Genomic DNA, 16,960 nt, shown 5'->3' with positions numbered 1-16,960 from the left:
TCTCGCCCGCTCCCAACATACTCTCTGGGGTTGTGGAGTGAGAAACAAAAGATTTAACACTATGTGAGCTCTGCTCAGCAATAGCTGACATATTGTTGTGTTATCAATAGTGTTTTGATCACAGATATAGAACACAGCACCATGTGGACTGATCTGATGAAAGTTAGGTCAACCCCAGCCAGACCCAATACAAACATAAACAGTTCTAATTCACTTGCACACTTAGACCAATACATATTGCACCTTGCAAATACAGTATGAGTTGCAGGATCCTTGAAGTATTGAACTTGTTTCTCTATTCATCCAATTGTGTGGATACAGCAGAATAACAAGCCCTTCACATGATCAGCCAGGACTCTTCTTGATGGCAACCAACTCTTTTGTCCTGTTGCTTATCAGTCAGGCACTCTTTGAGAAGCTTTTACAGACTATTCATATATTCCTCCTACTGGCCAGTTTTAGTGCACAATCTGCTCTTTTCCACTCATTAGATTTCGTTTTTAGTAACTAACCTTTCACACTTAGGGAGTCCCCTTGTTTCATAAACAGTTTTTATGATTATATGATGCGATATGAGCTACTTAGTCCCCTTGTTCCTATGAAGAATCACCACTCTGCTTTCTATTTAGGTTTCTAACCTAACGAGTTTCCTAGTAGTTTTTGATCTGCTGGAAAGGGAATACTATTCTGCTTTGGAGGGAATAGCTAGGAATTTGAGAATTTGTTCTACAAACCAACCATGTATCTTCCTAATTCTCATTGTGCCTTGATACCAGTTTTGTAATTAGAGATATTAGTATTTTCTGTCACCGAAGCGTTGAGAGATTATTATTATGCTTAAAAGTTTTTGAAATCATACAAGTAGATCTATAATGTTAATCATCTAAGTCAATGAGATACATATCACGTAACTGTAAAGTTCTTATAATTTTTCCTTTACATATTCAGAAGATTTTTCATTTACAAGAGGGACTGAAGCCTAATATTCACTTTCATTTTTTCAAATGCATATTATCATTTTGTGATATTTATGTCAGTTCTGAAGAGCACATAGGTTGTTTTCTGAAAACTAAACAAATACCTTCCGATAGGTAAAGCTAATCCATGCCTAACACAACAGAAGTCAACATATGAGGTGTACACCTGATGTTCAGGATATTGAAAGCCAACTGAGTATTTTCATTGAATGGGTTGGGTTGGAAGGGACCTTAAAGATCATCTAGTTCCAACCCCCCTGCTATGGGCAGGGACACCTTCCACTAGACCATATTGCTCACAGCCCCATCCAATCTGGCCTGAAACACTTCCAGGGATGGGGTATCCAGAACTTCTCTGGGCAACTTATTACAGTGCCTCACAGTAAAGATTTTCCTCCTTACATCTAATCTAGATCTACTTTCTTTCATTTTAAAGCAAGTGCCCCTTGTCCTATCATTCCATACCCTGTTAAGAGTCTCCAGTTTTCTTGTAGGCTCCCCCTTAGGTACTGAAAGTCTACTCTAAGATCTCCTTGGAGCCTTCTCCAGGCTGAACAACTCCAACTCTCAGCCTGTCTTCGTAGGAGAAATGCTCCAGCCCTCAAGATAATCTCCGTGGCCTTTGTCTGGCCTCATTACTTCTTGGAAAGTTAAACTTCACCATCAACTCTTGTCTGACAAATAAATATTTAAGAGGAACATTGAGTGAGAAAATTCTTTGCAAGTCTTCAAAACATATGACGAAAAAATAAAAACAGTTTAAACCTATTAAACCCAACAATTTTAGTTGCTGACCTTTCTTTTTAAGTGTATGGAGATACATATTATGTGGATCAATTCAAATGATACTTTCCTTTCTCTAAGGGAGTGAGGCATGTGTTCGGGTTGTGTAGCACTCACTCTCTGTAAATGAATTTACAAAGCTGCAAGTGTGAAACATAAGCAGCTACATGGATTCATAAATTTTTAACAAAACATTGCAGAATTCTTATATCTACACTGATGGATATAAATAATAGGCTTTGCTTAATCTACCTGTTTTGCTGTACCATATATTATAATATTTTTCATCTAATAATACAATTTTATCAAGGCTATCAGTTTTAACTGTTTTCCACAGATGCTGAATTCACACTAATCAACAGCACACAAATAATTTGCATACATCCTCCTCGTTTTTTGTATGGTGAGAAAGGATCAAATAATACATAATTTTTTAAGGCAACTGGCACAATGTACAAAATATTTCTAGTATTGTTAAAGTGGATAAGATGTGCCTGTTTAATCATTGACATACTCTAATAATTTGTTCACTGCTGTTTATTGTCTGCTCTGCAGACATTTTATTCAGAACCCATCTGCACTGAGTATGACAGCTTTACATTCCACCTGGTATTTGATTAAATACTTTTAATTGGGAAATTCTCCTCACAAGCAATGAGAATGGTATACCTTGTGGCGTATATTGGTCTCTAATGTGTAGGACATCATAGCTATTGCTGTATTTCAAACAGTTTAGGTATGTCAATAAGGTCTGAGATTAAAGCTAAATTATAGCCTTGCTTTTGAATAAGTTGAAACCTACAGCTAGCACAAGAGCTGTGGTTAACATAGGAATCACAAGCACGCAGAGAGAAATATTAAGAATCCACTGGAAAGTAGCTCCAGCTTACCATCAGTTTATATTTAACTGGGTAATAGAATTTCTGAAAGAATATTTAAGATACAAGGATATGTTATTTCTTTGAGAATAAAATGTAGCATGCCTTCTAATTAACTGGATTTTAAGTCTGATAAATTGTATTTTCCAGCCACTTGCTTATTTATCGTTTTCTTTTCTTTTCCGTTTTTTTCTTTATATGCAGATAGCATTGTTTTATTTCATTTCACAGAAGATACCTATTCTTAGAGCAACTTCCAGTTAAATATTTACTAAACATAGGAAGCAATTATCCTGTATTTGAGGTGAAGCTGAAGGGAACAATAACAGACACGGATCATTTTACTGGAGTGTTAAATCCTTTACTGGAGGATAGAATCATAGAATCGTTTAGTTTGGAAAAGACTAAGATTGTTGAGTCCAACTATTAACCTGTACTGCTAAGCCTACCACTAAACCATGTCTCTACACATCTTTTAAATACCTCTAGGGATGGTGACTCAACCACTTCCTTGGGCAGCCTGTCCCAACGATTAACAACCCCTTCTGTGAAGAAATTTTTCCTAAGAAAACGTTCTGATGAAAAGCAGGTGTCACAGCCTGCATACTGAAATCCTGTCTTCATGTGTTTTCTTAGATGACTAAGGAAAAATATAGAGAGACAGAAATCCTTTTTTTTTTTTTTTTTTGAACTGTCTTTCTGGTCAAACCAGAGACTTATATTTCAAGTATTATATGTTGTAGACTTTTAATTCCCCTTCAACATAAGTGAACTGACTGTTAGGCAGCTTTGACTTCTCTTCACCATTCAGGAATTATCAATGGCTTCTTTCACAGACAGGGTGTGATTTGGTTGTGTGATTGCCTAGTACAACAGATTTCTGGGAGTAACAAAATGAACGTACACCTCATATTATGCCTTGCCTATAGCAGAATTACAGGAAAACAAGCTCTCGTAAGGTGTGTGCATTAAGTATGGGCTCACACCCTCACACTTTCTGAAGCAGCCATCATTACCTCCAGTTTTTCATCTCCTTGACAGAAGTAAGAGCAGTAACCTTGGTTTACAGGCACTCTGTTTCTCAAACTACTAATCTCAATCTTCGTATCCATTAGCAGGAGTGGACAGAGCTCTGCCTTTGGATCCTTTGTTGGCAAGGTCAAATTTTGCCTTCATTGGTGAGAAGCCTTTAATGCGTACTCACCAATTAGGATGTTTTCATTTCCTCTATCCAGATGATGGGTATTGTTTTCTTTATACTAGTATCTACTGTTTATAAAATTTGAGGCAAAACAAAAGAACAAGATTGAAAGCTGCCTCTAACCTGTTGTATTTCTAAGTTGCATTTTCTGTTATTAATTTATGTAAAAAATAAGTGAAATGTGCAAAGGTTGTGATTATTTAAATAAGTAAGGATTAAAATGAGGTGTTTTTTCCATCCATGGCTTCTTTTTCAAATATTTTACAATGAGCTCTGCTTTTGAATGAAGTAACAGAGTCAGACAAAGAAAAGAAAAATAAAAACAAGGCAGAGAAAACAAAACAATTTAGGGTGTGGTATAACTACATTTATTTACTGTTTATCTTATTCTAAAGCATTTTAATGTTTTCTGTGTAGAATCTTCTGTACCAACCGAGCCAGAAATGGTCGTGTATGCTGGCTGTATACCACTTCATTTGTTTGAAGAGGATATTTTTTCATTAAAGCAGATGGTAAGGTTCTGTATTATCAGGACAAGAAAGCATTCCTTATTGCTCTGTCAGAGTGTTTCATTTTGTGTCAACTATGTTGTAACAAAGAGAATACAATTAGCACAGTGAAACAGTAGGTGATTACTATCAGTTAAATTTATATTTTGGTACTTCTGTATTCTAAACATGTATTTTCCTGCCAAAGCCTGCTCATTTTTTACTGTTCTCCCCTTTCCTCTGAATCTCAGAAGCTAAAGTCTCCTGGGAAAGACTAGTTGTGTGCTAGAAAATGCATCATGATTAGATACTTCTGAATGAAGAGTCTAATTATTTTAAGGGCTACTCGAAAAACATGAATTTTATTTTTTTTGAGACTCCAAAAATAATGAATTTTCTGACATACATTTTCTAATATGATGTTTATTGTTCTATGAGAAATATCATGTTTATATCAATTTCTCTCGTTAGTGTTGTAGCTGGTGAAAGCAGCTGGAGAAAGTGTAGCACTTCATGATGCTGGGGTAAATTTCTACTTAGTCACTCACACTCCTCAGAAGGCTACTTATAACGCCAGAGCAGGTTTCTTGAGTTGATTATTGATTGTTTCCTTTTTTTTGGACATTTAAATCATATTTATCATAATTAGGTAATTAAAATTTGAGCTGTCATCTCAGGAAACTGGTAGGCTTCATTGAATAAAGAAATTTCCAGAAATGGTTTGCACGTATTATGCTTTACTGCTCTTAATTCTTGAACTATTTTCTTTTTTTAAAATTCTGCTATGTATTTTATGCTGTTTTCAAGATTAGCTTGTTATCTACAATTTTATTTTAATTTATTTTAAGGTCTTAGTCAATACTCTCTTTGCTAAAAATAGGTAATACTAGTCATCAAAAAGCAAAGTGGAAATGGTGACATAGGGTTATATGTTTCCTGCCACCTAACACCTTTAGTATCATCTTGACCACAGTCTGTTGGGATATGGAGATTACTGAAAAAGGAGCATGGCAGACCAAATAGTATGAGGCAGATACATCTATATATCTAAACAAGTATTTTAGTAAAGATTGATAAAAAAATTGAAGTTGTCAGAAATTAAATATAAGAGATAGTTGATTTCTTATGGATTAAAAAAACAGCCCATTTCCAAGCTTTATTTGAGAGCTGATAGACATATAGCTTGGAAGAGTGGGTTCACTGGGATGAGTTGCTCCCTAAATTTGGAAAAAATTTTGTCATTGACTGCAACTGTGCCAGAATTTCTCTCCAGAATTTTTGCAGTATCCCTTTTAGCTTTGCCTTCTAGTGTGGATGTCCTTGGATTGTTGTGGTTTAAATTTGTTTTAATTTGCTCATATAAAAGGAAAAAAAATTCAATAATGGAGTCATCCAAGTCTGTCATGTAATCAGGAGCTAACAAGTTCTCTTCTATGGCTCCTAATTGGTCTTCTTCAAAGGCCTTTCTAGTCTTGGATATTTGAACTGGCATTTTTAATTTCATTCCCTACTCTTCAAATAACCAACAACCACAACTACATTCTTCTCTGTAGAGTTCATAAATATGGAACCTCGGGACTATTTGACAATGAGTAGAAGCAGAGACTTGCTGATGAGTATGTTAAAGAAATAAGTTATAGGTGATTTATTTAGTGTGTAAAGGAAGGTGTGTTTTTAAAATAAGAAGGATTTGTTCTGACAAATTTAAAGTCCTGGACCATTATTATTTTAATGGGAAGAGCACCACTCCATGTCCACATTTAGAACTACTCTTAAGTGTGTTACTAAGGGCTTTGGTATACAAGTCAACTGGAGTATCTTTAATGTTTTATAAATGAGCCAGCAGATAAAAAGCTTAACTTGAATTATGTGTTGGTTCAAAGTAATACTACATTATGGAGATTCCACAAGTTATCTAAAAGACCAATTGATTTTAGAATTCTACCACTTTATAAATTCAGCTTGAAGTAAGGAATTTTTGCCCCAGAGAAAGCATTTTTAAATATATTTATTTAAAGGAAAATGTTGTCCCCATTGCTTTTTTACATATTCCTTCTCTTCACTTGTATGTTTTCTGCAGCAACTAAAAAATCTGTTATGAAAAGTAAAATACATGTAAGCACTTCTAAGTATACTTTTTCTGCTGAATATCAAATTCTAATTAGAATGTTTTTGGATAGTCTGGTCAGGCAACTATTTTTGTTTCATTTGTTATTCAAGGTGTTGGATGCTTTTGTGTGCATACGGTTCTTTTTTGTTTGGCAGATGTGGTGAGAAAGGAGATCTGGCCCCAGTCAGATTATCTTTTCATGTTTCATAGGCTGATTCTTCAGAGAAGATGAGGCAATATGGGCTTTCCCACATACACAGCCATCCTGTCCTCATCACTAGAACTAGATCCTGTCCTCTGGTAGCACCGCCACAAGAATCACCAGTTCCTTGTTGGAAGCTTTTCCGTCAGAAAAATAAAATTTTTGTGACATCTGAACCCAAAGGTTTGTCTACTAAAGCCTCCAAAATCAATTTGTAATTACATTTTAATTACTATAAACATTTTCAGGGCCATACTTATAATCTATTAGTTTAATTTCAATTGAACTTTTAATCTCTTTTTTTATTTAGGTTTTGCCAATTTTGTATTACCTTCTCTTAGCAATATTTCTTAAATGCTTTGAGAAGTGTCTCAATTTATGTTGAAAAAAGCACTCTACTGAAGAAAATGAAGAGGGAGTGTTATCAAAGCAAAAGAAGCTCTCTGATGCAGAGCCAGGAAAGGTTCAGAACACTTTTCAAAAATTTAAAGTATGTGACTAGTACTGCTTCATCATTTTTTAGAGTAAATTTTTTTGCTAGGGTTTGTCTATACTGCATAATGAAATTAAATGCATAATATACAATAGCTTGAATATGAAAGTGTTACAGGCATACTAGTAAAGTATACTGGGATAAAAACCAGGAAATTGGCAAAGGCAAAAATGCTTCTGTAGTTGTTCTGAGCTACCCTGGCTAACCTTACATATAGGTTAGGCACACTTTTTAATACTTTGCAGGCTGAGGATTAGAGTGTTAAACTTCTTTTTTTCATGATACATCACCTAGAGTAACCCTTGATTCTTCTGTTCCTTTCAAGGGTATGTGATGATACTTGGAGAATTATTTAGGGGTGACAAATCCTCATTGGAAATTATTTGTCAAAATAATTATATCATATATAAAATAATGATAATAATAACAACAATAACAATAATAACAATATTTCTTATATATTTAACAAGTTACTTTTTTCCAGAGCCTGAAGTAAAAACACCTGAAGAACATGTTGAGATTGCTAGCCTATTTTTGAATTACAAATTGAATTTGATCAGAATACCAACAAACACGTAAGTATTTAATATAGTTACAGCATTAGCATTGTATCATTAGTCCATTTCACTGTGAAAGTGCAATTGGCTGATCTTTACTTGAGTCATAGATTAAAACTACTCAGATCATGTCTGAAGCACATCCTGACAGAGCACTCTGTTGCTATCATGTAATTAATCAGCTATCAGTGAACTGTACATTTAGGATCAATATCAGCAATAAAACATATAAATTACTATACTAGATGGTTACAAAATATTAATAAACACTTGCACACTTCAGCTAATCTCAAGAATTTCTAATCCAGTGCATGGAGGCATACATATGCAGTTATGCTTATCCTCCTGGCATTGAGGGTTACAAGCACACCTTCTGTTTTGAGAGTGCAGCACACACCTCCTTTTGGAGATGGAAGTTGGAGTGCTCTGAGCTTTAACTGCTGCTCCCTACAATCTGCTAATATACACACAGGTGAGAAAGATCCAGGAGGTGGACATGCACACACCCGAGGGGTGGGTCCCAACTTGTACGAACAGTCCCCTAGGCAGATGCACACTTCTTAGGGCTTCTGACACTGAAGAACAGGGAGCACTGTCAGGCAAAGACACTTTGGAAGATTCTCTAATCAGCGGGCCAAAAGATGTAGAATATTCAGTAGATCACTTCTGCCAGAAATAGGAATATTCTTTAATGTCTTCCAAATTTTTCCTCAAACTAATGGTCTTTTATAATTCTTGAACATAACAAGGAGGTAATTGACCGGCCAGTCAGTACTTTCATGGGCATTACATGTTTGGCATGGAACAGTTAATGTTTATGAATAAAAGATACTGTTCTCTGTTCATTATAGTTGTTAGCACAAGCCTGAGAGTACAGGTGAAGAAGCTCATGCTCAAAACACAACTTTGTATAAATACCTTGTGTTAAAAACTGTTTGGAAGTCTTATAAACCCTTGAAAACAGGAGTCTTTCTACACAGTGTCCTAAAGAAGTTTCAGAAATTGGTGTATACATGGCTTCTAGTCAATATTCAATATGCCACATAATACTTGCTCCCTGAGAAAAAAAGAAAGTTTACGATTATGTGTATTAGGGCTTTTTTTTCCTATGACCCACTACACAGTACATTTCTGTCAGGCTTCAGCTTATGATGTGAACATTCAGTAGACAAATTCTAGAATTGTTAATCCACTCTCTTTTATTCTGACTGAACTCCTGCCATGAAGCATCGAATGAGTGAATGGGGTAACGTCAGACTGGTGACTTGTCGCTAGTGGGGTTCCACAGGGCTCCATCTTAGGCCCTGTGTTCTTCAACATTTTCATAAATGACTTGGATGCAGGACTGGAAGGGGTTCAAAGCAAATTTGCAGATAACACAAAACCTGAAGGAGCTGTTGACTCCCTCAAAGGCAGACTACAACTTCCTTGTGAGAGAAAGAACAGGGGCAGATACTGATCTCTTCTCTGTGGTGACCAGAGAGGCAATGGCCTGAAGTTGTGTCAAGGGAGGTTTAGGTTGAATATTAGAAAGAGGTTCTTCACCCAGAGGGTGGTTGGGCGCTGAGACAGACTCCCCAGGGAAGTGGTCACAGCACCAAGCCTGACAGAGTTCAAGTGTTTGGACAATATTCTCGGGCACATGGTGTGATTCTTTGTCATCCCATGGGGATGGGCCTTTGTAGGGCTAATGGTTGGACTTGATGATCCTTGGGGCTCCCTTCAAACTCAGCATATTCTGTGCTTCTGTATCATTTACCAAGTCTACACAAAAAGATTTATGTCATTTTGAAGGATATTTCTTTTCTTGAGACTGAGTCCAAGAACAGGTTGTAAATTGTTGGAGATGTGTATATTTTTTTAGGGTGCATACACCTTTTGTTAAGTACATCTCTATGTAAACTGGCTAAATTACTGACATCACAGGTTCTGCATTTTGATCATCATAATTGGATGGACTGATAACAAACCAGTTGGATTTTTTTAATTCATTTTGAACAGCAGCATTTGTCCATGGAAGAAGTGACCTTGGAATATTCTGGGAATTTAGTTTTTTTGCTGATGCATTTGCATTTTATTGGTTAAAAATACTTAGATTACTTACTGTTTGTTTTCAAACAGTAGGAGTAGAAATACATAGTAATCGTCTAAGCAATATCCATTAATAAACTATCAAAAGAATGAGAGATTAATAATTATCATGTTGAAGTATTTGCATGTTAACATTTTATGGTTTTTTTCATATTTAATAGATTGCTTCATGGTCAAATTACCCTGTTTTGTGAAGGAAGTTTATTTAATGTGCTAAGTTTCTATGACAATCTAATGTGATCTTTTGTGATTTAATTAACAGGTAGTAGCCAAAAATATATAGCAGGTATTAGCATTTCATTAAAGTAAATATTAATAGTAAATAATATAGCTGTCTAAATAAGATAAGGGACTTAGATACACAATTGGGACTAAAAGTTTTTAATCTCTTCTTTTTATTCTAATATTTTGAAACACTCAAAGGCAAGGTAATTGTGGCTGTTACTGCAAAAGAACTTGATATTTCATTATCTCAGTCCTTAAGAAGGGGGCTAGATAACACATACTTATATTTCAATTTTTTCTTTATTGCTGTGATAACACAGTTACACATTTACGTGTAATTGGTGTGTGTGCAACATCGTTTTGGTCTTACTCTCCTAGTTCACTTTACAAATAAAGACTTATTTATATATCCATCAGTTTTTATTTCTGCTTTCAGTGAAGTCAGCAACAGACCTTTCTTTTACTACAAGCAGAATAGGCCTGCACAGGTTTCCTTGGTTATCGTGTGTATTAGCTGTCTGGTAGCTATGGAGACCCATTTTGAGGGAAAAGACAAAAAGTATTGTGACACAAAATATTTTGTTCTATTCTTTTGCCATATCTCCAGTGAAGTAGTAGTCTTTTCTTGTCTAGAGGCCATAGTAATTTATTCACTTCTGGCATTATTGTCTGTTTTTCCTCAGCTGACTTGGGTTTTGCTTTCCTGAGGGTTAGTTAAAAGATCTTTCTAGCATATATGGGAGTGTAGTGCCAAGCCAGTAATGACAAGGAATATATGAATATATATATTCTGTGCTGCCCTATGAAGCTCTCAGAATAAAAGAGACATAAATTATCTTGACAGAATTCCGTTAAGAATAGAAGTTATGAAGATTGTAGTTTAAAGGAAAATATATAGCTTTGAGTGTCTGAGTTTTCTTTTATTATTTAGCCACTTCCCACAGTCTACCATCACAAAAGGATTTCATTCTCTATCCCGTCTTGCTTCTGTTACTGAAAGTGATGAAAATGAAAGTGACAGTAATGTGGATATGAATCAAAATGGAAGACATTCAAATGCAGAAGATTGTTCTCAGGTAATAATATTCCTATTTTTTTTTAACTTGACCTAGTTTTATATTCCAAAGGAATATAAATAGACAAAATAGAAAATACTTAACACTTAAATATAGGTTTTTAAAGACATTTCAGTAAGGTTTTCTGTTGCTATTTAAGTAACTTCCTTACCCTTTCCACTTTATAGTTGTATTGATGTGTATTGGATGGGAAATCTTTCTTAATTCTTTTTGCTTTAACCTTCTTTTTTATGATTTATTGCTCAGATTCTAAAAGTTTTATTGCTAACACTATCAAATATTTTGATGTGAGCACCTTAAAAAAATAGGAGTCTTTCTAAATAAATGTTAGTTTATGGATAAATGTTATGATAAGTTTATTTCAGCTGCAGTGAAAGATGTACCTAGGCATGTGACTAGAAAAATGTAAGCCTTATAAACACATGCCTTAAAATGACATCCTCATTTCAATCTTAGTGGAAAGACTCCTGGCTTCATCTAGAAAAAGGCTTCAATGCTCAGGTTGCTTGCCCTTAAATTTCAGAAGTTCTGCTTTCTAAAGGAATCCTCAGCCATGGTTTAGACCCTCAGGCTTCCTGAGCAACTCTGTGAGAGAATGTTTCTCTAAACAGGTTCACTAGATGAAGCACTGACCACAAGTTCACTCAAAATACCTGAGTAAATGCTAGGTACTAGGTAGAAGTCTCCACTGTAATTTTTCAAGATAGATAAGATGAATCTTACCTAAGTTCAGTAAAATATTATTAGGATGGCTTCAGGAAGTCATCCTTTTTGAACAACTTTTGGAAGTGGTAATTACTGTGATTTTTTTGTTGTTTTTTTCTGGTTTTGTTTTTAAATTGGAATGTGCATGTTTTACTAAGTTCTGGTTTTAGACAGACCTGTAACAAAATGCTCCCTCTAATGTTTGAATCTTACGCGCTAACATAGAGAAGTAGAGACTTAAGTATTCAAAAAAACAAATAGAGTTCCACTGAAGTTATTTTATTTGCTCACCACCTACAAAAGAGCGCATTGTGGCAGTACCAGCACGTCTGCTCAGAAGAGCATTTGATACATTTCTCTTTTTAACTTTAAGAAAATTCAGAGAAAAAGCAGTCTAGGGAACATGTAAGTGCTTTCAGTGATGTTATACTCAAAATCTGGATTTGACTCAATAGTCGAATTATATTTGGGGGAAGATGATGTTTCAATTTGTAAATGTTTGCTGCAGTTCTTTCCTCTATATTTATTTGCCCTTCCAAGTAAAGACTGAGTACTTCTTCCATATATGTTAAATTCAGTGTCATTACATGTTGAATATATAATATATAATATATTCAATATCATTACTGTATGACAATATAGAAAATAACCTATAAAATGTATTCATTCATGGTTGTGTGTAAAGGAAAAACAGCAACCAAGTCCTTATCCATGCAGTCCAGCAGTAAGGATGACCTAATTGTTTTAAAATCTCTACTGTCATTTTCTGGGACAAACCAATAAATATACTTGGGGTTAACGTTTGTGGTATCTGGTTGATGTATAGGAAATGTTTGTAGGGTTACAAAATGTGTTTGAAGACCAAAGATATACTATTAAGGATAGTATGTCATGAGGTACCTTCATGAACAAGCAAAACAAAATTTAGTTTAGTAAATTTTGAAATAAATGGGAAATAATTTTTTATGTAACTTTTGGAGTGCCTGTTCACATGTTTCCTCTGCAGGCTACACTCTTACACTATTTTTATATTTCAGATTTATATCTATATTGTGTGTCTAGAAAATGTGCATGTGTGGGTATCACTATGGATATTAATGATTTTAAAATAAGGCAGTTCTCTAGTGAAGGCGAATACTTTACAGTTGAATTTATATTTAGCTATTCAGTATTTTGTGTACATTTTATAAACAATAGCTTAATTAGTACTTTAATAATGCTTCACCTTTAAAAGTCTTTTTAATACTGGCAACTTACAAAAGTCATTACAAAAGCAGAAAGGTAAAAAGGAGCTATAAGTAGCATATTATATAATAATTATTGCTTTCATTACTTCAGTCTCTAGGTGTTAAAATATAGATTTGGTTACTTATGAATTAATAGACATTTATGTGCTGGTAGCATAAAAGCAGTTTGGAATGCCACTTAGATTTTTCTCCCCTAGTCCAAGAGGGATGTAGAAGGCTGATCTGTTATGGTGGGACATGCAATCAAGGTGAGACAAGGACAAGTAAAAAAATACAAGAAAGAGAGACATTGATAAAACTGGAATGGTTGGAAGAAGACATGAATGTAATGTAGGCTGATGGCAATCTGATTAAAATATGAAATGTAAGAAGTCATCAGCAGCTAATTGACTTGAACTTTACTTTCGCCTCAGTTTAAATCTCAACTGAAAAATGCTACACCTATTAATAGATGAAGTATGCAAGTAGAACTTCATTTGTACAGATTGGAATTGAAAATAGTTTTTAACATGCAGAACAATCTTCTTTATTTCACATATTAAATTTTTTTAGCAACAAAATGATGTGGATACTTCTGGGAGATTCATTATGGGAGGGCTTTCTGTAGTTATAAAACTTGAAATAACAATATGCATGACTACTTTTTTTAAAAAAAAGTCAATTAGTGATTAGAAAAGCAAACACTGAAAGAGGAACTTTGATATCCCCAACTCACTAGATTATTGCTAATTTTTAGAATTTTTTATTGTAGTATACTAAGCGTGAATGAATTTGTCTCCATTTTAAACTGTGTGAGCGTTATTCAGGAGACATCCGCTTTAAAACTTTTGATACAGATTTGGTAAATGCAGCAGTTTTAAGCTTTAAACTGACTGAAATTCAGTCAGCTGCTGTGCCAGATGCTCAACAAGTTTAGATTGACATATTTCAATTCATTCCAATGTAAACTGTATGAAGTAACATAACTGAATATCTGATTCACTGTTCCTAAGGTCTGTTGTCACAGAAACAGAGACTAGGGATAAATGAAAGATGAAATTTTAGAACCTGGATATACCTCCTTTGAAGAATATAAATTTGAAAGACATGCCATTATCCTTCATGTCCCTGAAGTACTCATGCAAAAAAATAGAAATGCTTTATTATTGATTTTTACAAACTTTTTTTTCCCCATGAATTTCCTATTGACTCTGATTTTGCAGTTCTGAAAGCTTTTTGGATTTGCATTCAGAAAAAAAAAATCTTTGAAAATATCTTATTTTGGTAATTAAATTGATCTTGAATCACTGCTATTAAGAAAATACATTTTATTAATTTTTTGTTTAAAAACTGCATGACTTAGGGCCAAATTCTTTAATGGAGAGGCTCTCTATTATTATTGCTCAACACAAAACGAAGTAATTTATGTGTGTAGAATGCACTGAAATACATGTATAAGTGTTTCGTAGCTGGAAAAAACCAAAATTGTCATCATATGTAAATTACACAGTGTCTTGCAGTTTTATTCAACAGTAGTTTTGTCAAATGCTTCTGAGAAATAGATTATCTTGGAGTAGTGTTTTCTTGTAAATCTGCTGTTCAAAAGCCTACTTGAATATTCTTCATTGTGATGAATTCTTCAATAGAAGTTATCTCCAGTTCCATTGAGAAGAAAACTTTATGTGTTCTATTTGAGGAAATGCTGGGCAGTAACTAAGCAATACAATCCAATCCAAATATGTTTACCATCAGTATGTGCAATGGCTACTAGATATCTTAATAGACTGACCTGATTGCTGCATTCATAAATCTTAAGCAGAACACTTTGATTTCTCTTTGTGGCTTCTTCAGTGTCAAGCTCCCTGGCAATGCTGATTTCTAAAGCAAAAGTGTTAAAGTCTCAACTCTTTCCCAGTGACATAAACACAATACACTTGTTCTTTGATGTTTACCTCATTTTTCTTACTTCAGTCCATCCTTTTATATACTCAAACTCAGTCTTACTTTTTCCTTTACAACTGATACCAGTCTATTTAGTTTGCATGCTCTGTTGTGTGCTCTTTTCGTGTTCCCCATAAACATTACAGACTATTGTGCCATAATAAGCTTTTTCTTCATCTCATTCTAATCCTTCTTGTGATATATTTCATAAGCACAGTGAATTGGAATTGAGTCAAGAGAAGTGCTATGTAGAAAATAAAAAAATCTATTTTCTTTACAAATTTTACAGTTCTGAAAATTACTTCAGCCTGCATATTATTTCCAGGGAAAAAAAGTATACCTGAGATATGAGGCATGTGAATTAGAACAGGGACTTGAGAAGAGGGACACAAATTTAGACATTTGTGGTATAGAGAGACTTTTTGACGGGCCCGCGATTATCTACTTGCACGTACATACTGGACAAGAGGCTGAAAATACAAATGAGTCCTTGAAAGTAATAAGATAGCTATAAATTTATGGATTACCATTATTTTTACAATTATTCATTAATGATTATAAAACATAGTAGATTATAACGTAGGTTTTTAAGTTAACCATGGAAATTTTCTCACAATTTGCATTCTGATTTCCCATTCACTGAAGAAGAACAATAAGTAATTCTCCCAGAATCTGTGTGCATCCTTCCATATTTCACAGCTGGATCCAAGTCTTTTTAAATTTCTTTCTTTATCAGATACTGTGGCAGCAAATCTTACCTTTCAGGCAATGTGTGTTCACTAAGGAGGAAATACCTTTGTTTTCTCTTCCTGAGCCTATGTCTTAAACACTGTAGATAAGCCAATAGTACAACAGAATGAGAACTTTCTTGACACTCCAGTTGTCTCCAATTCAGTGAGGTTTAGGTAGATGAACACATCCCGTATCATTAGAAAAGCAGACAGCTTTTTGACTATGTTATGTTTGTACTCCAAAATCTGAGTAAATGAGCCTAAAGGAGTCTCTACATAGCTGTGGTTAGATTGCTTTCACAGCTCAGATTGGCTGAAGCCACGTTACCAAACATCCAGATTTTCCAGAGTACATTCTCCTTCTTTGCTGGAAGTTCTATTGACACAGTTTTGGGGGATTTTCTGTATCTCTCCAGGCTTTCCTGCTGGCAGCTGTTAATACCAACAAAGTAGCTCTTTATTAAGCTACCACATGTCCATATTAGAAGTACAGATCATGTGTACTGTCCATAAACAGCATGTTGGGCAGAAAGTGCTAGACTTGTGCCAGCATTGCAGTCTCCAAGGTTTATACAGTAGATCTCATATTTTTTTATACTTCAGGCATACCTAGGATTTCTGAGAAAAAACTTGGTAAATTGTACAGCTGACATGTATCTGTTTGGTAAATCCTGTGATTCCTACAAGAAATTTGGCGATACTGGAATCTTTCAAGTTGTAGGCTCACATGCAGAAATATGACAGCTCTATGCATGTAATTCCAAAGTCACAGTTTAAAGGGAAGAGATAGTCCATGTGTTACTTGAGATTTTTCAGACTCATATGTTGAGGTATGACTGTTGACGTGACATGATAAGTGATCACAGCTTGACTTGTTTTGAACAGTTGTGTGTACAGATTTCTGAAAACAGGAGCTGAAGTACATAGGCATTTGTAAGATTCTGTAGTGTCCTTTTCATCTCTAAAAAAATGAAAAATTAATCTAAATAGGAACATGTAAAACATAATATATTTCAATTACTAAATTCTTAATCCAACTGGTAACAATTTCAGCAATGTCTGTATTTTTCTTTGTTGCTCTTTATACTAGATCTGTCTCCAGCTTTGACTCATGAACGTTCTTTAAAAAACACATAACAGATTTGGAATAGGATTTCCAATTCATGCTGTACAAAGATGGGACTTCCAAATTCTCCCAATAAACAATATTGCAGTTAAAATATATGTATTAAATTATTTGGTACTTCCTATTTTAGGATAGAGACTCTTAAATTTG

The 16,960-nt window shown here is 34.5% G+C and overlaps 1 protein-coding gene across 6 annotated transcripts in view; it reads left to right on the top strand.

The window, feature by feature from the left end:
• The window catches only part of ADGB (androglobin), a 105,271-nt gene that overhangs the window by 35,526 nt on the left and 52,785 nt on the right, over positions 1 to 16,960 (top strand). For all 6 annotated transcript variants that reach the window (XM_027633783.1, XM_027633769.1, XM_027633787.1 and 3 more), the window contains 4 exons: positions 4,257 to 4,351; positions 6,648 to 6,822; positions 7,617 to 7,707; positions 10,937 to 11,081. In XM_027633783.1, the coding sequence (XP_027489584.1) occupies positions 4,257 to 4,351; positions 6,648 to 6,822; positions 7,617 to 7,707; positions 10,937 to 11,081 (506 nt within the window). The remainder of the gene's footprint in view (positions 1 to 4,256; positions 4,352 to 6,647; positions 6,823 to 7,616; positions 7,708 to 10,936; positions 11,082 to 16,960) is intronic.

Source organism: Corapipo altera, unplaced genomic scaffold (genome assembly GCF_003945725.1).
Source record: "Corapipo altera isolate COAL_440 unplaced genomic scaffold, ASM394572v1 2b, whole genome shotgun sequence".
Taxonomy (NCBI): domain Eukaryota; kingdom Metazoa; phylum Chordata; class Aves; order Passeriformes; family Pipridae; genus Corapipo; species Corapipo altera.
Note: the sequence above shows the minus strand (reverse complement) of the source record. Positions and strands in the feature narration are given on the sequence as shown.